The sequence below is a fragment of the Apus apus genome, chromosome 19 (genome assembly GCF_020740795.1).
Source record: "Apus apus isolate bApuApu2 chromosome 19, bApuApu2.pri.cur, whole genome shotgun sequence".
NCBI lineage: Eukaryota > Metazoa > Chordata > Aves > Apodiformes > Apodidae > Apus > Apus apus.
In genome coordinates, this window is record NC_067300.1 from 10,490,731 (window position 1) to 10,512,779 (window position 22,049).

A 22,049-nucleotide genomic window follows, 5' to 3' on the forward strand; every position below is an offset into this window, starting at 1 on the left:
AATAAAATTACCTAGATGGATCGAAGCACTGATCTTACACAGGCTACAATGAACCAAGTGTAACCAAAGCTCACCAAGACAAAGCACACACAGACTGTTCTCCTCAGATTGCCAGAAGGAAAGTACTTAAGGCAATGATCATAAAACTGCATGTTCATTGCATCTGGCACCGATGAAAACCGGATCTAGAACTCAGCAGTCCTGGTACCAGGGTGTTCTCTGTGCTAATTCCCTTCTCCATCTTCCAATTCACTCCAAGCCACTACAGTTAAAGTTTGAGTTGCCTACAGATATTGGTGGGAAGACTGGGGAGGGGGAGTGGGACACGACACAAAAACACCACACCTAAAATCAGTACCTGCTCTTCTTGAAATCAATGCCAGTGAATAGCAGTCAGGCAAAAAAACCCAACACAGCCAGATACAGGGCTGCTTTTTTTTTCTTTTTTTTTTTTTCCTTTCTGCTGTGCAGTAAATTGAAAAAAAAAACCACAAAACAGTCTAACTACTTTCTTACCAGGCACAAAATAGACTTCCTATTAATTTACTTTTATGTATGTAAAGGAAAATGCAAAGCACAGAGAAACTGTAAATCAGGTAAGAATTTTTAGTTAACAAGAATTCTAAGGCTCAGCCTTCCCATATATCAGACTACTACCAAATACTATTAAATTATTTGTCATTAATGTGATAGTCTGTATACTCCACAGAAGAAAATTGCTATTAACAGTAGTTCAAAGCATGCATTACAAATCTGTTCTTTTTTTAATGTTCCAAACTTTCACCCAGATAAAGTGAGAATGGGACGGCCTTCCTTATTCATCTGCAAATTCTCCTTCACAAACAACAGCTACAGAAGATTTTAGAAAAACAAAAATAATCAGTCTAACTAAAGTATTTAATAATTTCCATAGGTTATTAAAGAATTTCTACAGGCTCAAGCTTTTACTAAGCCAAATTACTCCAGCTTGACTCACTAACATGAACAAAATGCAGGAGGGCAGCAAAGCCAACTCTGGAAAGGTGGGTAGAATCCAATAAAACTCAAATTATTTCAACTGATCAGGATTTAGTTCAGTAGGAAGTTCAGCTCTCTGAGGCTACAAAAAACAGCACAAGAATTCAAAGAGGATGTTAAAAACTAGGAAAATGGCAAGAACCTTCTGCATTATTCAGTGGAAGAGGATGGCTACAAGGGGGAAGCAGCTTCCAATTTCTTCCAGCACCCTTCCTCTCCATCCCTGGAAAACAAGTTATCATTGTTCAATGTTGCACTGTCCTTGGGAGAAACAGGGTTGAATCACTACTATTTTTTCTTCAAAAAACCCCATGGAAGATATTCCAAAAGATATAGCAGCCTTATATAGTGTGCACTTCTACAAAATCAAACCTTTAAGAAATACCTGAATCAAAACTGTAATATTTGTGTGTTTTAACAGTGCAGGTTGTTAAAAGGATATTGAACCAGTGGGACTGGTAGAGAAACAGCACAAAGTTTAATTGTAAATCAGTTAAGAATATCTAAAATTTAACCCTTTTAGACTGGGTTGATAAGATTTAAGTACTATACAGTCACATTTAAAAAAAAACAACAACAGTGTCAAAATTCTAAAATCAAAATGTCTTTCTCAAATGTAAATTTTTTTCTGTGGCTTTTGGTCAAATCAGCAAAGAGGGAAAACTCTGGAAGACAACAGGACAATCATTTAAAAGCAGAAAACCCACAAAAATATTCAGTTTTCTCTCCCAAAATAATTGAAAGATTTGTGGATCCAAAAGCAGTGTGGAGGGTTTGGGCCTCTTTTCTTTACATGAGGAGGTATGACAACACAAGTGTGTTACATTTGGGAGGCACATACACAAACAGTGGTATCCAGGCCCTTCAAGCTGTTTGTCCCCTCTGCATCAATGCCCTGCCAGTTGGCAGGCCTGAGCCAGGAAGCTGTCAATTCCAATCAAGTTTAGGCCATGCAGCCCTATTAAAGAAGTCTTGCTGGTTAAGGGGCGTCCACTGTTTCCAAAGCATGGGAAAAAAAGAAAAAAAAAAACAAGAAAAAAAAAACAAGAAAGAAAGAAAGAAAGAAAGAAAAAAAAAGAAAAAAAAAAAGAAAAAAAAGGGCTCTGCTTTCCTTAGATTTGAGCTGGCAACTTTCACTGACTAGAGTTTTCAAGGAGCTATGAATGAGCTTAACAAAGGAGTTCTGTGGCTAGTTTCTGGCTGAAATCCATGTCAACAGTTTTTAAGGTCACAGGTCACACTAACTAACATTTATTCCCAGCAGACCCTGCTCTAAACACAAGCTGTAAGTAGTACAAATTTGGAATTTTTCTGTAATCCCTTGAGATATTCCTGATCCTTCCACATGTTTCTGCTCAATTAAAAACAATTCTCACTTTGCACCACAAGAGAGGCCCCTGCTCAGAAATCGTATTCTATCCTAAGAATAAATGGACAAAGACTGCAATCAAAGGAAAGGGGGGAGGAGAGGAACTCACAACAAATCACACCAAAAACCTCAAATAACTCCATACAGAATCACATTCAGTTAGTTACATTTTCTGCCATCTGTCACAAACTATTATAGATTCCTTTCTTTTTATCTCAGAAAAGGAGCGGTGCAGAGCTTAGCTATTTTGGCCGGGTGGGATTTCCACACAAATGTTTCTGCATTTCACTTCAGAAGAATTATTTTTGTTTTGGGTACAAAAGCTGAATACCCACTGAAAACTTCAAATTAAACAAAATTGAAATCAGAGTTGCACATGGCTATAGCACCTTTTTAACTCTGTAACTCTGCCCAGTAAGTTTGTGAACCAAAGCAAAATCATGCAGGTTTTTTTGGTGTGGATTTTTGTTGGGATTTTTTGGGGTTTTATTATTTTTTTTTAACGAAACTTGGGAGCAAGATAAAAATATTTTTAGTTATATTATTACTGCTCCTTTAAGCAGTTAGGAGTAGATGCTGTAGGTCGCAGTTTAACAGATAAAACAGAAATTCTCCTACCTAATAATAATTTATACAGGGTTACAGGAATGAAAGTCCTTGCCCAAGTCCAGTTACTTCAGCTGACTCAGCTCAGGTACTCCCATCCCACCCCTCTCCAGTGCCCTCACAGCTGGAACTACTCTCAGCATATTCATGTACCAACCATCACCTTCTTTTCTCAGGAGGTTTCTACTATTATTGCTGCAACTCTTTTTGATAGGGAGGGAAAAAACCACAGAGATAGACCAGCATACTGCCTTCACATCATCACAGCTTTGACTGAAATGGGGAACTGCTATGGACATTCTGCCAAACGGTTTTGAAGAGCATAACTCATATACTTGGCCTTATACCTACTTGCTACAAAAGTTAATTCAATACAAAAAATATTTCCTCAGTTAAAATACTAAATTTATTTTTTTATTTCAAATATACATTGCTAAAGAGAAGCACACACTTAGTACTAGGGTGAGCTTGGTGAATGTGTGTGATTTTTCTATCTATATAAAAAAAAGTGCTATTCAAGTCACCATTTTATGACGTTACATGACCTGAAATCATTGCACTGACACATTTAAAGCAGTTGTGACATTTATATAGGTTACCATACATTCAAAGTTGCCATTATTTTTTATTTAAAAGTTGTGTGTTTTATAAACATCTAACTTATTCTGAAGTTTAGATAGTCTGAACATAAAGACACGTTTGAAGAAGTGATTGGATCACATCTGTTTATAACCTGAAGAATTTTTCAAGCATCAGTAACAAGTCCTCACACTGAATTCTGGACATACTTCAGAAGACGAAAGATAAAAATATTTTTTTTAATTAAACTTGTTAGTTTTATTATATAAACATTCTGCAATAAGGGTATCAAAAAGAGTTTTCAGATTGAGTTCACAACATTTTTTACATTCCTGAAGCAGAACTTTTTCTTCCTTCATGATTAGACAGAAGGATGAAGTTGTCAGGAGTCTGAAATTCTACAACATATAAAAGTGAGGACAAAAAAATTCAGCTGCAGAGAAAACTGATGTGCACGTTTAAATATTGCCTTCATACAATAACTTGATGTCCTTCTCTGAAGGAAAAGGCAAAAAAATTAAGAAATTTCATGTTTCAATGTCTCTGTAGAATTTAGAATGTCCTGTGTTCAGCAGTCTCTTCATAGCTTTATCTCCCCTGTCCTCATTTTTTTCACTCATCTCAGACCATTAGAAACAGTACAACTGTTATAGTAATTTCAGCTATGAGGTTTTTAGCTCTGTCCCCCTAAGAGCAAACTGCATACAGAAGTGTTTGTCCACTTAAGCTTTGAGACACCAGATTGTAAAATAAAAGACACTGCTCCTTTCAGCTCACTAATACAGTGTTTTATGCATTACTCTCCCACCAAACAAATGCTGAAATCCACCAGTGCCTCTAGAGAGTTCCAGGTCACAGGAGTGAGCCGAGGCAAACACAGCTGAGCCACTGAACAACACTGCCCACAAGGTACCAACCAACCAGCTGCTGGAGAACATAGCACAGCCAGAGTGGTCACAAACTTGAAAAGATCAATAAGCTAGAAAGGAGGTCTAACACTAAAACAAAGAAGAAATTAAAATAAAGAGCCTTAGCATGCAAAAATTCTTAAGAAACCGAAAGCAACTATATTCTTTAGGAAAATACAATAGGATTTATTTCACTTCAGCCAAAATCTTAAGTCCTTAAATAAAGTCTTAGAAAGAAAAAAATACTTGGGCATGGAAACTTTTTTCCAGGATATTAAAAATACCAAACTAGAACTCAGAATTTGATGACTTGGCCATTAGCACTCAACTTACTATGCAGTCAATATTTGGAAAATAAATTAAGAAGCATATTTTAAGCTTTGTAACATATTTCATTGAAAAAGCTAACTCTGAATTTCAAGTTACCCAGGAGGTTCTGTTGTGTGGTACGTGAATTTGACGGGTTTTTTTTAAATTCACTGTTTAGAACCTCAAAACGCCCCACCAGATCATCTGGGGACACTCGTTTTGTGCTTCTGTCCGCCCTCTGCTGTCTGAACTGCAGAAAGGAGTCAGTCACTGCTCCAGAGAGCTGTGCAACTCCCTGTACACACGGTAATTGATCGTTGTGGTTTCATGATTAGCTAGAAATCCAGTGAAGAAAAGAGGAAACGGAATAAGAGATGCACTCAGTGGTGCTACAGTAAAAGAAAAACACCTAGAAGATGCAGTTTTTAATGTTAATAAAAGATTTCTGTAAATCTCTGTGAAGCCATCCACAGCAGGAGCAAAACTAGGAAAACTGTCTTGAAAGCAAATCTGAACATGACTGGTTAAAAGAACTAAATGGTTACTCTGTAAAATGGGACTGCCCTTCTGCCTGCCACAAGAGCCACAATCATATGGATAACTTTACTACTATCCAACTCCAAGAACTGTCTTACTGTACTTGGTATCCACATGAAAAAGTTTCCAGGTTACTTTAAAAGTCAAAGTCAGACCCTGACTTCTGGCCCTCTGAGTATTGTCTCAACTTCAAACTTTACCTCCAGACCTCTGGGGAAACTTTTTAAAGCACTGGTTGAGTGAAAAGAATTTCCCTTTCTCTAGTTTCTCTTCAGTGAGTCTAAACGTGTGATGATTTTCTACCTCCAAACCATTTTACCACGGCCAGACCCATAAAAATCTAACTGATAAATACATCAGTATCATCTCTAATAATAATCAGTATTGCTTAATTCTTACATTACTGCTGAGCACAGCAAGGAATACCTGAAACTTGCTGTCATCCAAGTCTAATTTAAAAACAAACATTCTTTTCATTCTAATTTGACTTTTTGTATCATTCTCTCATTTTTCAGCATGTTTTGACCCATTCATTTACCATGCAGCATGCTTTAATTCATGAAGGACACTGAGAAGATTCACATTGATAACGGGAGCTGCAGTCCTGGAAACAGCAATAGGAATGAAGTGAAGAGGCCTAATTCATCCACTGCTGTAACTGGTAACTGCGCTGAAATTATTCTCTTTTTTGTTGGGTTGTGTTTTTTTTGGTTATGAGTTGAAGCAGAAGGCATTTGACTACAACATAACTCCTCCATTTCTTCCTGGCATTCTCTCAACATAAGGGAGCTGACAGCAAAGAACTCTTATCCAGGAGAGATCAAGAAGGGACTTATACTACTCCTCATTCAGATTTTCTTTTAAAACTGTGTCCCCCCTTTAATTTGTTATGAATCAGGAAAAGTTACCTTATGTAACCAGACACTTCCCACATGAGTGAATCAGCATCCCAACCACACAGGGCAGCAGCTACAGGGAAAGAGCTAAGGAAATACCTCCCTGGTCCTGGGGAACGACCCATATTGCTCAGCTGCCATAGCTACTAGGAGTTGAAATGTCTACTGCAGAAAAAAAGAATGGAGATACTGAGTAGACACCTGTCACCCTGCCTCCCACACAACTCATTGGTAACTTTGGTAAATTTCACAACCATTTCACCAAATACTGGGTTTCTTCAATGCAGGCCCAGTTAGCAGATCACTGCTGTCAGGGTAGCGCTGAAGGCAACAAATCCGTGGTGTCTCCACCAGCCCAGCGCCGGCACAAACGGCACAGACACGCTCGGCTCAAACACGTACTTCAAGCCAAGACGTATTCCATGGCATTGTTGTATGCAACCAATTAAATGAGATGTGTTCTTGCTCTTCGTAGGTGCTCTTACATTGTGAAACATAATTCCTGAAGTGCTGTAGAGGGGCCATGCTCAATAACATGTTCACAGAAGGTCTGTTCTGTCACATGCAACACACAGTACTTGTGGAATGAAGACAAGTTCTTGTTCTTACACTGGATTCTCTCACATGAAAAGCAAACCAGAGATGACTGAGACCGATGTCTACAACAAAGGAAATCATCCTCATTTTTCATTGCCTCAGCAATTGCTCAGTCACCTAGGTGGCAGTTCATACAGGTAACTCCAAGTTATCTTTACCTGGGACATTGCTCCAAACCTCCCAGTTTCTCAGGAACATGCAAACAGTAGAAGACAGACCACTGTTTGTTGCTGAAAACAAGATAGCCCAGGTGCCATGTGGAAACCTTCAGTCTGTAGAAGTTTGTGATGGAACTAATATATTACTTAGATATTAAAACTGATTTTACTGCATTATTTTTTGCAGCAAATAGAAAAAGAAAATTACAGCCTGTATTCCAACATGTCTGTGTGAGGTCATAAAAAACTATTTTGATAGAGCCTCCTTGCTTCCAACTTCCACTAATAGTCTCTTTTATGACAAACTTCACAAAGCCCTCCACAGGACAGAGTATAGCTCATACATTAAAACTTTGAGGATGCAGAGAGCACCAGTGACATTCTCTCAGTTACCAACAGATGCTTTGTTAATAAAACTTGCATATACAAATGTCCACAAAACATCTTAACAAGATCAGTTGTGACAGCTAAAGATAACAGCTGCCATCATGCTATGTCATATCAAATTACTGCAAAGAGCCTTTTTTCTTTTCCACACTGTTAACTCAAGAACATTAACAACAAACAAATACAGTTATCTGCAGAGGAACTCAAAGTGCAAGATATTTTGCTTCACTTCTGCAGAAGAGCAGTGACTTCGAGGACCAGATAGGAGAATAATCTTGAACAGCTGGAAATTATAATTGCAGTGCAACACAGCAAAGTCAAACACTGTTCCCTAGAGTCAGCCAAAAGCCAAACCACAGACCTACCTTAAGATACAGAAGCAGCTCTTGGCCCCAGAAGATAAGCGACAGAATCCAAACCTCTGTTTGCTGTCAATGTCTGTAAGCACAAATGTAAAGTTCTGCCCCACTTGGTTAACTGCATGGCTGAAAATAAAGAGAGTAAAGAGGAAAAAATTAATGCTGAGCTAACTCTGTGTCAAAGTATCTAGTGTAAGTCATTGAACCTACAACACTTCCTCTTTCAGCAGAGTTTTTTTTGAGAAATTAACTTTGAGAGTATACACTCTCTAGAAAGCTAAATATGTCAATTCCTTGTTGAGGGAGAAGGGCTTTGAGGTTTTGTAAGTGTGGGAGGACACAAAAAATGCATTCCTCTTTAAATGAAAATGGCTATGACTACCAACCATCTTCAATGCTGTACACTCTTATATAACCCAAAATATTTTTATTACTCTATATTTCAGAAGTGGTTTACTCCAAGAACAAGATGCTTAATAACATGCTGAGCTTCTTCAACACTTAGGTATTGACTTGTAGAAGCTTTATTATCCATCTACCAATTTTGCACATTTTCCAGATAGATCTTTCCAAAACATTCAGCAACTAGAACCATGCCAGATGACTCTAGCAGCTACGCAATACATAAAAGAAAGACTAGAATAGTGTGCAAAGGCAGAAAGGATAAACTAGACTCAAAAGCACACTGTGATAATTACAACCATGACCATAAAATTAATTTTGTAGGACTTTAACATGATTTTTCAAAATTAAGACTAATTTTTCTCATCTGTGAGATCTTAACAGCTCTTCAAGTACATCACAAGTGAACCGATGGCATTATGAGATGCTGGCTTCCTCCACTCCCAGCGCAGTGGAAAGGGTCATGGTAGGAAAACTTGCCCAAAGCGGAGAAATGGTTTTGGAAAACAAAACAAAAAGCCACAACCAACAAAACAAAACACCAAACAAAAACACAAAAAACAAGAACCAAACCATCAAAACAGACAAAAGCCCAAATCTCAGCATTTCAAAATTCACGTCACTAAAAACACGCTAATTTACATCTGCAATTTACCCCTAACAGGTGATACTCAAAATATTAAGACACGGTCAAAATCAGATGCTTTACATTTAAAGCACAGCACTTTCTGAATGCTATTTATTAGCAAAATTAAAGACATTCTTGAGATATTAACACATTTGTCTGAAGTTAATCAAACACTTCTGTACAGGGATGGCAGACTGCATCTAAACCAAGCCCTGTTCACCTCCCACTTAGTAGAAATGGAGTTTCACTGTTTAACAGAAATTTTGACATTTAGTGGTGAAGCTGCAACTAATGTACTTATTAGAGGACTTTTCATCCAATTTTAAATATATTTGAGACCTCATAATAATATGAAATTAACATGTATTTCAGGTTATGCTCTAGTTTATTTTAGGTTTACTAAGAAAACTAACTTGAACTTATATGTGTGTCTTCACAAGTCAGTCCTACCAAAGGAACAACAAAACCCATTAAATTCACGGCCATCTAACAGTCACAAGCTTGAAAGTGAGCAAATGTTCTCTTAAATGATGCCACATAACACGCAAAAAACAATTTATGTGGGAGATGATACACTCAGTGCCTAGAGAAAAAGAAATTAGGTGGATGAGGATTGGAAAGATGTCACTGTCCAGCTTAGAAAAGGAATCTTTCAGTGGATTCCAAACAGGGAAGGAAAAACAAGCAGTGATGAAGACAAAAAAGTGCTCCAAATTCACAGATGAACAAGACAGATACTTAAAAACATTTCAGTAGCCTGAGAATTAGATAGCCTAAGAATGATCATCCTACAGAATTCTAAATGTCAGCAGAGTAACTACTTCCATAAACCGTGCCGAGCTGCTGGGGGTATCAAAAAATCCCTGACTGGTGTTGTGTTTTATCTGTAAAGCTTCGAAGTAATGTTACTATGGTGATTTTAGTATGGTGTTTTAAAGGGGGATTATATGCTTAATTTTAACAAGGTTGAGAGCAGACCATGTGTGAGAAATAGTATTCTAGCTGACAATTAAAATTATGGAAAAGGGGAAAAAAAACATGCTTCATTTGCAGCAGGGAGAAGCTTGTTTATTAAACAAGTGTGACAAACTGGGAAGCTCCTCCAAAGCAAACCTAAAGATTCCTACATTTGCAGAAACTGAATGTGTCTGATTGGTCTTGTTCAAGTTTCCATTGTGGAAAGGATAAACTTCCTTTCCTAATCCACGTGGAAGGATAAACTTCCCAATGTAAAAAGTGCTTTTCCTAAGATCTCAATACCAATACTTGAGATTCATAGCTCTACTTCCAAATGGGAAGAAGGTCTATTTAGAGCCCAACACGATGGAAGCACCATAAATCTCTTCTTTAAGTGGGCAGATAGCAGCTAGGGTTGGAGGGAAGGGGAGAGAAGATGAGTGATTTCTTAAAAATCCCCCATCACTAGCTCTATCTAAACCTGATTAATCTAGACAAAAAATGATGTGACTGAGGTGGAGTTCTTCAGTTGGAGAATAGCCTCTGCCTTGATTATGCAACCCTAAGAGTAGAGTGGTCCACTTGCCTAAAGAAAGGGGCAACCAGTCCCAGATGATTTTTGATGACTGGCAACTATATATATAAGCCTGTGTCAGTAAGTGCCAAAACCTTCAGCACAGAAAACAATCAGATATGCAAAAGATCTTTAATAGCCTCAATGCCTTGGTGTCCCATCATCATTTGAAGCTGTGATCTGGCAGAAGCAATAGTACATCTTCAGGTTCTATGACTGATAATGCTACTTTGGGCTCCAAGTCAGTGGAAGGAAAAGTAGTGTCTCTTCATTAGTGACCAGGCAATTCTGATCATTTTAATCAGTATCTCCATCATAATTCATACTGATTTTTTTTGCACCGATCTTGAAGAGATGTCCTACACAGAGTATTCTCCCAATAGAAGGTATTATCTCATGTTCCTAAGTTATTTGAACAATAAGCCAGTATCTCCACTGTTATATTAAGAACAAGAATTTTAAAACCCTTCAACATTGCAGAGAGATTCTCATACTACAATTGTCACAGCCAACAAGGCAACCCAGTTCACTGGGAATAGTACCCAGGTACTTGGAAGGCCTTTACTGAAACCACTTCAGTGTTTTTCTCTTTTTTGTTCAAAATGAACAAAACAATATATAGTAAAACAAAACTCTGAGGACTAAGAAGTACAGTAACTGGAGAACTGATCCAAAATACCACTTTCCAGGCACACAGAGGGATAAAATCCCACTAGAGAGTGCTAGTCGACTCTGTAAGACACGACTGTAAGGACCTTTCTGACATGTAACTGAAGGCAGTATTTCTTCTGGAAGCAATTTCTTTTTGTGTCAAAGTAGAACAAGTATTTACTGAGACGACTAAGGAGAATATTAAGCCATTGCCTGAGATAATTTCATTATGGAGCTACCTGCCCACTACTTTAAATAACTTTATTTTAAATGTAATGTAAGAAATGTATAAATAAATAGTATTTGGTTAACAGTGATAGGGAACTAAAAGACCAACTAATGCAAATTCATCACTTGTTGACTTCCAGAAATAGCCTCTCAGAACAGGTATTTGACTGGTTCTCAACTTGAAGTAGCTAAAAGATGCAGAATGTTTTGCATTTCAGATGAACTGTATTTTTCTCTGTCATAGTCACATTCAATTCATTTGCACTCAGTGATTTCAGACTGTTTATCTTGTTGTTACTGGCGGGTTAATTCCCACACATGGTTCAAAGCTCAGTCAAATTTACACCATAGGGGACTATACAAGTATTTATTCCTATATACACCTGTGCACACCCCTGTACATTTGTGTGTGCGTGTGTATTTTTACATTAAGAAGCAGCACACATATTCAGCTGCCTGATCCTTAACTTGGGGCATCCTTGACTTTCTGGATTATTGAAAGTCTATTTTTAATTTTAAATTATTCAGAATGTGATGGGTTACAATCCCTCCTTTATGTTCAAAATGTTTGGTTTACAGTCTTTTCAGTGACAGTTTGTGATATTCAGTCAAACAAGTGAATCCAGAAGTGGAAATTACTTTTCATTATGTCCTCATTTGCACTGCATATAGGTTTTCAGTGTTCTTATCTTTCAAAACGCTGTATTACTGGGGAAAATTAAAAAAAAAACTAACCAAACACAACACCAAAAAACACCACCAAAACAGACAAAGCCCCTAGGTACAATACACCTACACATACAAAGCTTAAATATTTCTAGTAGAAACACATACATGAGAAAACATATAAGTACTTCTCCAGTCCCTGTCATAGGAAAGGACAGAAATTCCAAAATATAAGAAGTATCTGTGGCTTTTAAGTATCATTTGGGTCTACAAGCACTGGTTAAGTTTCATGTTGACAGCCCAGGATATTCAGTTTCTCTTTTAATGTACAAATCAGGTATTGCAGAGACACTGGCAATACCTGGTCACATTAAGTAGCCACCAAGTAAACCACCAGCACTCCAACAAGATCAAGAATCCTCTAAATGTAAAGCACTTAATTAATTATTCTGCCCACATTTTGGCAACTAAGAAAGAAAATACATACACACACAAAGCTTTGATATTAATATGTGTACTTGACAATTATTTATTACCTAAGCATTTTCACATCCAAGCATTACATAAAAGAAACCAAAATGTGTCCTTACAGCCCCCACTGAACAGCTCAAACTTCTACATCTTTTTTTTTGTTTTGTTTTGTTTTCAAGGTGCCCATAAAAACCCCAGGAAAAAGTGATTCTAAGACTATAATTTTGCACTTGGGTGCTTTAAATCACAGTCAAGCAGACAGAACATTAAGAATGGTATGGTTTTTATTTTCTACAGTGGTTTTATTGACAAGCTTATTTTCTTGTAAAGTTTGAAAAGCTAACACTACCTGTCCACATAGAAGGGGAAACAAAACTTGGTCAAAGTCTGTAGAACTTCCTGTGGAGAGAAAAAGAGATAATTTATACATCTGTTGGGACCAATAAATCTAATATTAACCACATCACACAATTTCACAACTTTGCCCTGAAGAAATAAGAGACAGATGAAGAAATATGGGCTTTATCAATTACACGGAAGGAGTACCAGGCAGTCAATCATGTGAAATAATAAACATGATCAAACTTCATTAAAAATGAAAAATTAATCAAGATTCACACATGGGCAGGCAGCAGGAGCCATCCAACAATTCTCCAAAGAGCAGGAGGAGGTTGGGTTGTTGAGTGTTAACACCTCTCTAGGGACAGTCTCTACCCTGACCATATGGATCATAGTGAATAACACCAAACCACATGGGTTTGGCCTGGCAGGACCACTTCTGCTGGCACAGCTTTTGACTGTTACCTAGGAACAGAGGTCTGGGGGATTAGAGAATACCTCCTAACATCAGCAAGATAAATAACAAAAGATAAAGGCAATAGGTTTCATAGAAGGAATGTACAACATTGCCTAATGCTATTAGAAAGAAAACTGAGTGTTTAAAATCTGATCAAAATAATATGTATTAAAATTAATGTGTTGTTTAACTTAGAAATCGTTTTCTAAATGTTGCAAATCAGCACCACAGACAGAGAAACTTGGGCATAACCTTTGCATATCAAATAAAAAACATGAATATGAAAGCTGATAATATGATTAGCAGAGAAATTAATCATTTTCAAATTTACAGTTTAAAAAAAATACAGTCATTAAAGAGGCCAAACAAGAAACATTTCAGTCTCAAACCTGGTTATGTTCATAGACTAAAGTAATCAATTTAAATTACCTTGTTCTATATATTCAAAGTTTGAACTCTGTAATCCACAACCCATCCTAAAGGCCTTCCCAGTTTGCAGACCTTTACTATCATTGCACATTCTCCTTCACACTTAAATATCTCAGGACCCAAAATGTAAATTACATTTCTGCTTTCAGCTGAAAGAAGATAACCCTGATTAAATGACAAACCCTCTGATCAATTCAACACTTTTCTCACCAATAGTAATAAATTATTGTCAATAACTGAACTGGTGCTTCCTGCTTCATTTATTTCTAAAGCCAATGCCATCCTTCAACAAATAAACTGCATCAATCTAATAACCTATTTAATGAAGCAGAAAACATATTGACTCCCTTGCAAGAACATGTTCCTCCTACATAATTCAAACAAGCACATCCCATTGGTTTCTTGACAACTAAAATGTAAGAACTTCTTAAGATTTCAGGCAGAAACAGATATGGAAACTTTGACTTTTTGACAGTTTATTGATAGATTATTTAACAACCTCCTGTTTTTAAAGAGCAAGGAAGGATCTATCGAAGAATGCCATGTAAAGCAAAGAAGTATACTCCTTTCAATTTCAGGACGAAACTTGGAAAGGACCTGTACATGTTTCAGAGTAAGCTCTAGAGAAATATATATTTGCATACAAAATAACACCGTGATAGCAAAGGCCTCATTAATGTGTCCGGATTCACCCCGTGCAGAATCTCACCAACTTTCACGAGGATCAACTGTCTGCTGAACAACTGTGCTTATGCACAAAAACTACACCTTCAAAACTTTTAACTATTACGCAGTTGTCCTTTACCCACAACTGAAACCTCAATGCATAAAATGTTAAAAAAACCAAACAAACACACAGAAAAATAATTTTAAAAGAATCAAAATTATAATCGCAGGAGAGTAAAGTGCCCATATTTGTATCAACCTTATCAATACAAATTGTCCTCAAAATAATGACTGTACATCTATTTTTCAGAAACAAAGCCATCTAGCTGCTACGTAGGATTCTGAAATGCAAGAGAGTTAAAATATACCAAGTAATCAGTCACCTCAAAATGGCAGAATATATTATCTCAATTATTTTGATAGCTTAAATAATTACTTTAACTGTAAGCAAAAACATTCACACAATAAAATGCTTCAGCATCTCCTCAGCAATGTGTCATCGTAGGATAATAGTGTATTACTCAGAACTTACTTTGCAGCTGTTTCTTGATATTTACAGCTTCCTAAACACGGAAAATTAAGTTTTAACTTAAAAAGGCAATATCCTGAATCTGTACCACTATGCATTGCCTGGTCTTTTAAAGAAAGATTTTACAGTGTCATTATTATGTTATTGAACATCATTTGCCACTCATGATGCTTATCTGCCTTCATTTATTAGTAACAAAATTGAGACTAGTGCATGTTAACCACAGATGTAGTTTTAAATTATCACTCTTAAAAAAATAAAATCACATCTAAGATTGGCTTTAATTAGCAAAACTGCTGATTTTTTGCATGTAAGAAATACAATCACTGCAAAACTATTCTGTTTTTGCTCAAGTTGCAAGATTGTTACTATAGATGTAATGCCTTTTTTCTTTTTCTTTAAATACTGTTCAGTTCGAAAGATCAGCAATGTCTACATAATACACACCTTCCTACAAGACCTCTTTAGGTGGATGGTTACTTATGGCCGAAAGAAAGCACCACTTCTTTATGATTTGAAACCAACACCGTAACAAAAGCAAACCTAGAATCTCTCCATGTCAGCATCTTCTAATCCTTGTTATGATTTTACCTGACATGAAACACACAGGTAGTATCAATAGTCTGATTTCATATTATTCCCCAATGCCTATTTTCTTAAAGGAAAACCTATATGAAAGCCTCTAAAGCAAAACATCCTAAAAAGAAGAAAGGAAAAAAAAACTCAAAACAATCCAGTTTACACAGCTGATAAGTGTAAATTACCCAGTAGCTGAAACCAGCGTCTCTAGGGTATCACATGCCACTTCTCTGGATCAATCCCCAAGTTTATATTTTCAAAAATCTTTTTACATGCAGTTTGATTTTTAACATTTTAATGAGCAAAAAGTGAATCTATAGCAGCCAGTCACCACAGTTAAAGTGCAGGGCATGAACTGTGTCCCCTGAGGGATTCAGCCCAGCCGTGTCACCAGTGGCTTTAGGACATACACCACCTGGCTCCTTGTCCCAGGGTTCCAACTCTTTTCATAATCAAAACACTGCTGACATTATAAACCCCACATGGGTTTTCTAAAATCCTTCCCAATCAATAAAGCCAGTACATAACTTATCGGAGACAACACAGAGCTCATTGATTAAGTTTGGTTTCAGTAGCAAAGTTTTCAAAACAAATGAGGCAGGAACAGAGTGTTCGGCTCTTTTGTGTCACACAGCAATTTATGAAGGTGAGGAAGTCTCCAAAAGGATTTCCTCCACACACACCCACAAGAGGTACTTTAAAAGCATTTGGAAAGCAATACACACTTGGCTTTTGTCCTGAATTATCTATACATCAAGATGAAATAGTAAAGAAAGCCCAGCATTGCTGAAAAAATTTGCATATTCACTTGTGAGTTCAATATGTAAGTTGTAGTCTAATTCAAGTATTTATTTTTTTATTTTTATTTTTAAACCTTTCACTGTATGCTCCTGCTTCCAAGTCAATGGAGCAACTTCAGAGCCTCTTAAATATCCAGGATTGCTGTACTTCTCTTGCTCAAATGACCAACAGTAACACACACCTCATGCTGCAGCTACAATTAAATAATATTGCACTCATAAAATGATACACAAATGGACAGTCTAATGCAGACTGCTGCAAACATCCTACTCTTAGATACAAAATGCAACAAACATTCAAAGTAGAACAAGAAGTCTAAGTAGGAGTTGCAGAGAAAAGGAATTAAAATAAAGGCAGAGGTCTGTGAAAAATGATGAATGATTAATGCAAGACACTCAAATATTAATGTGAGTCAGAGAAGGGAAACAATACAACACAAAAACCAACAGGTTGGGGGCCTGCATTTGGAAGTCTATTGGGAAACCTGAGGAAAAATAAGATGAAGTTGCAAAGACTACTCAGAGTAGGGATAAGGCCTTTAGCTGGGGACCATGGGGGAAAAAAACCACACAAAAAAACACACCAAAAAAAAGCAATCCAAAACCCCACAACCGTATTTTAGAAAGTACATACATTTTTACAGGAGGGCAATTCAACTACTACAAGAGAATGGAGCATAGCAAATAAGGTAAGTCTTCCACGGAGAGAGGAGATAACTCAGTGATAGAACAGATGAAGACAGTTTTATTTTCTCAATCTTAAACCTGGGGTAGTACATGTGAGGTGGCTGGAAGTGAAATGCTAAAGAGCAGGTGGAAATACAAATAGTTTTCATCTTAGAGCTTGCAATACCATCTGAATCCATGAAACAAACATGAAATCCATCCTCTTTGCATGAAGGTTCACCAGGAGAGTGTCAAGAACACATCCCCAGACTGATGAAGGAAGGAGAAGCCACTGGAGAGCAGCGAGAGTTAAGCAGTGAGAAGTGACAGCAGCCTCAGCAGCAGGGGAAGTGAGACCAGGTAGAGGGATCTCCCCCTGAGCAGCAAGAACCTAGAGAGGATTTTATTTCTGCTCAGAAACAACATCAAGCCTAAACACTATAAAAATGCTAATACAGCATAAGGGAGTGCTAAGACATTAACTGAAGCAAAATGTTGTCCAATTATTTTGAAATCTGGGTTGTACATTTAGCTACCTTATAGCCACAAAGTTGTAAACTGCTCTTACATTTAATTCATCTCTTTGAATAACTTTCTGCTAACGATTAATTAAATTATCTACTGCTGTGGAACAAAAAAATTTAAGAATTCAAAACAGTTGCCAGCGCACCCAAATAGTCAACTCAAACCTGACAACAACTCTATTTAAAACTTACAGGGTGGTGAAAAATACTGGACCATCTAGACCACCACAAATTCCGTTAGTTATGCCGAGTTGGTCAGAAATTCATATACATTTTCCTAGAAAAAGAGAACATCTTTCTGCAGAATATTAAGCACCTTAGAAACAAGTTTTGCTAACTGCTTCAAACATTTTACAAAGCAGCTACTTACCATGGATCGGAAAAGGGAGTCACATTTCAAAACTTTAAGGACTATAAATGTAGAGCAGTGTCAGCACACAAAATTCAGCCATTAACTTCAGCACAGCTCTAAGTAACAGAGATCAATACATCTTGCATTTTTGTAATTTAAATTTTACCTTGCATTTATTATTAGTATCAGCTTATATTATTTTACACCAAATCTTCCCACAGTTACTATTGGAGATTATTCTCATCAGTGAACTGCCATGTAATTATGCAGCTAAAACCAGAAGCATCCCAATTTCAGCAGCACCCAGTGTCACAGCCACAACAAAAAGCTGAGTTTGAGAGATGACGAAGCAGAGAAAGCAAAGAACAATAAACTTAAAGCAAGATTTCTCTAGATTCTAAAGATTTTTTTTAGTTTCTAAATACTGATCCAACACAAGCTCTTTTTAAAAAATCCCTGCTCAATGATTTTATGTCAAATTTCATCTTTTGTTGATTTTATCATAGAAACTTTTTACACTTTATAACAGTACTGAACCTAACTGATTTTTATAATAGCCAAAATATTTTAAGAATTAATTTTAATAAATTCTTTAAAAGAATATTCTTCCCAAAAAAACAGGGGCATAATTTGCTTAGTAGCATTAATTTAAATTACCTTAAATTAGTTCTATCACTTTTAAAAATTCTACTAGTATTGCAATACCAGTTTAGAGCACTAGTTCATCCATTTCTTTGGTGCTCTAAAAGCCTATTAGCTCTTTTTTAACAATTATAAGGCTTGAGTTAGGGGAGGGTTTTTCTTCTACAAAAGTCACTTTTTCCTGTATGAGGCTCAGAAGAGGAACAATATCCAGCATAAATCAACACTGTTTCACTGAATGTAACCAACCGCTCGCAGAGAAATGCTGCTTTTTAAAAACAAACAAAAAACCCAACACATATATACACAACCCTGAAATCAGGAATAGCATGAGATAAAGAGCATTTCCTAAGCATGTTGAGGCCTGTTATCATTTAAATATTTTAAACATACAAAATATGTGCACAGATGGGCAACTTTTCTACTTGCATTACTAAAAACATATTTCAAGATAAAGCTCAAAATCCCTGAATTTTTTAAACCTAATTGTGACTCTGTTTCTTAGAATTCACACCCCAAGGCCAAGGCTTTCCTGCCACTAGTCCTTCAAATCTGATTTGGACATTACACGGGAGGAGGCTCCAAGCCTCCCTGAGGTCTCACTCCTTTTACAACACACGCAAACACAGCAGATAATGGGCCTAGGCTGAATTCACTGCTCTGCACAGCTCCTCCTGGGACACAGGCCTAGCAGATGTGATAAAAACTGTGTCAGAGTAGTAGCTCTAGTTTTTGCCTTAATGACAACTTCAAGCTCTCAACTATTAGAACAAAAGAACAGAAACAACTACTACTTTTTTTTCCAGCAGGAAAAAAAAAAATGAAAGCCGAAATAAAATTTAAGCAATTTTGCAAAGAGATCTCACCAATAAATGTATTTAAAAACCCTTAAATAAAATTTGTGTTTAGCATTATTCTAAGACAGATTTTAGCTAATATGCTAAAAAAAATAATCTACAACTATTGCCGTAAGAAAAATTGTTCCAGTCTTAAAGCATAAAAAATTTGAAAATTTATACCAACAAGCATAAAAAAATGAGATCCAATTATATGCATAAACACTGATCAATTCATAAAGATCAGATATGTCAATATCAGAAAGATAGAATCCTAATTACTAATAGAATTAAATAGATTTTAAACATTTAGGGACTAAAAATGAGGAATATTTTCACTTCCACATCTAGGAAAAATTAGGTGTGAACTATTAGCTGTGAAAAGATAATCACATATCCCTCACACCATGATTAATTGCACAGGTACACTGCATCAAACAAATCTTTAAATGTATACCTTGGTTAACGTTTGTTAAATATTATAATTCTGGCTTAAGATGAGTAGCCCGTTTAGACGTGGTCTGAAATGCTCTCTATTCAGCGACAACTGCATACCCACTTAATCAGCAATCATTGTTCTCTGAGGCAGGACTTTGTTGTCAAGACAAGCACTGAAACCTTAAAAAAATTTCAGAACTGGCATAAGAAAAAAGTGATCTTTGTCAAACAAGAACAAATTTATGCAAATCTTTTATAAACATTCACAAACATTTATTTAGCTTTTGAAATGTTGGCCTCATTTGAGAGCATGAAAATGAGGGGGAAGTAGGAAGATGCAAAGGACAGCTTAGAGGCTGGCACACTACATAAATATTCAGAAGGAAGATTATAGGATTCATGTTAGGCTGTCTTAGGTTTCTCCAAAGTCCACATAGAATACCAAAGAACAAAACTAACGAGAAGTAGAGCAGATGTTAGACAATGCAGCAGCCCTCTTTTCCACACTCACTTGGCTATACTTCGATGCTTTCATTTTTTCTTTCAATATGGTTAGGTCATTCAAGGATTCTCCTATAGACTCTGTATTGTGGCTACAGAGCTATAAGCTGGACCTCTGTCAGCTTTCCAAAAGTTTCCAATGAAAAGGCATTATGCAAATTCTACCTCTCTTACTCTCTTTCAGGAAAAAAAGCCTCCAGTAGGCAGTCATTGGAGTATTGGAAGTCCCAGCCTTCATTTCTGTATGGTTGTGTTTGCCTTAGGGCCATGCTGCTTGTTTTGACAGTGGATCCCCCTAGATAGTTGGGATTAGTCGAGCTTGTTTAGATAAACTTGAAATCAAGGCCTTCTCTAGGTAGACAGCTAGATGTAGCTACTGAGTTTCCAGCTGCCTTCTTCTTTCATCCCAAAACAACTGCAGATTCACAGTAGAGATCACAGCCACAGGCTATGTCACATACATAAGTACAAAATTAAAGGCTGCTAAAAGAAGCCTTTGTAAGTCTTAGTGCTAAAATAAGGAATCTGTACTGCATAGTTTAAACAAATTATTCAAGAAGCACCAATAAAGGTCTGCAAGGGAGAGTTAACAAGACATGTTCACAAAAGAAATACCCTGTTTACATAAATGGGCAAGATGATGCTTTGTTAATCACTTCTGCACCAGCCACTGCCCAATCTTTTTAAGAATACATGCAAGTAAATACTCTAAACCAGCATCTGCTGGAATACCTGAAAATGAGCTCTGCTCATCAAATACAAACTTTATGATCATAGGAGACTATTTTGACGAGACTATTCCAATGAGATTTTCAGTCACACTCACAACAAGATTGGGCCAGATTTGATCTTTATTATAATCAGATAATGAAAACCATAGGATTTCATTCACACAAAGATAATACCTTAAAAGAGAAGGGCCAGAACTCCAAACCTAAATTAAAACCTAAAATAAAATCCTGCCCATGTAACTACGTATCACCTTTATAAATCTGCACTGCAGGTTGGCCACAATAGGAGATTCATTTTTCCAATGGTAGAAAAAACAAAACAAAACCCCCAGTTTTGGCTTTTAAGGATTGAAATCTCTTCTAGCTGGGTGCAAATTTTCATATACACTCCTGCAGCATCCAGGCACAAGAGACACCAAAGGAAAAATTAATCACTAGGATGTTATAAACAACCAACAAAAAAAACCACAAAAACAAAACAAACAAACAAAAAACAAAAACCCAAAAGAATGAAACAAACAAACAAAAAAAGCCCTAACCTTTGTTCAATAAATAGTAAATATCATTAAAAATCAACTCCTGTCCTTTGCTCAACAAGAAGGTTATGAAGAAATTTGCCATGTTGAAAATATTTTAAATAAAAATAGCACAATTTTATGGTTAAGAAGTAAAGGTAGGAATTTGTCACCAAAAACTTCTCTGCCTTTGTGCAACGAAGCACTTCAGGATCACTTTTCTGCCATTTCCATATTACAGAAATTCTACCATTTCTCACTGTAATATTAAGTCATTTCACTGACAAGATCTTTTATAGAAATTCAAAGCATTAAAAAGTGTGGAAGAATAACATTGGACTCAAATTTCTTCCTGCACTGGTTACCAAAAAGAATATTAGAGCACATACTCTTAGTCATTCCATATCATAAATTCCCCATTAGTGACGTGCTTAGCAAGAAATAAGCTACAGACTGGGAATCCTAACCAACAACTGAGCAAAATACATCGTTCCTGAGAAGAAATGAGAAAAACAGTTACATCGTCCATGCTTGAAAGAAAACAGAAGAACACTTTCAGAACTGTTACCTAAAAATTAAATATGATTGCTAAGATACACCCAGCACAGTGATATCAAATACCAGGAATGGACGCAATTCAGGGATTTGCCCTCTCCCAAGTCTGATTGCCAGGACCAAGATCCTCCTTATGGCTGGAGAGAAAAGCTTTGGAAGCTTCTGGCTGGGGAAGAGCTTTAAAGCTAGTC

General features: G+C 36.6%; 1 protein-coding gene across 8 annotated transcripts in view; it reads right to left on the reverse strand.

The window, feature by feature from the left end:
- The window catches only part of DENND1A (DENN domain containing 1A), a 194,478-nt gene that overhangs the window by 136,970 nt on the left and 35,459 nt on the right, over nucleotides 1–22,049 (reverse strand). For all 8 annotated transcript variants that reach the window (XM_051636998.1, XM_051636990.1, XM_051636994.1 and 5 more), the window contains exons 4-5: nucleotides 12,649–12,698; nucleotides 7,729–7,848 (exon numbers count right to left, since the gene is read on the reverse strand). In XM_051636998.1, coding sequence (XP_051492958.1) covers nucleotides 7,729–7,848; nucleotides 12,649–12,698 — 170 coding nt within the window. The remainder of the gene's footprint in view (nucleotides 1–7,728; nucleotides 7,849–12,648; nucleotides 12,699–22,049) is intronic.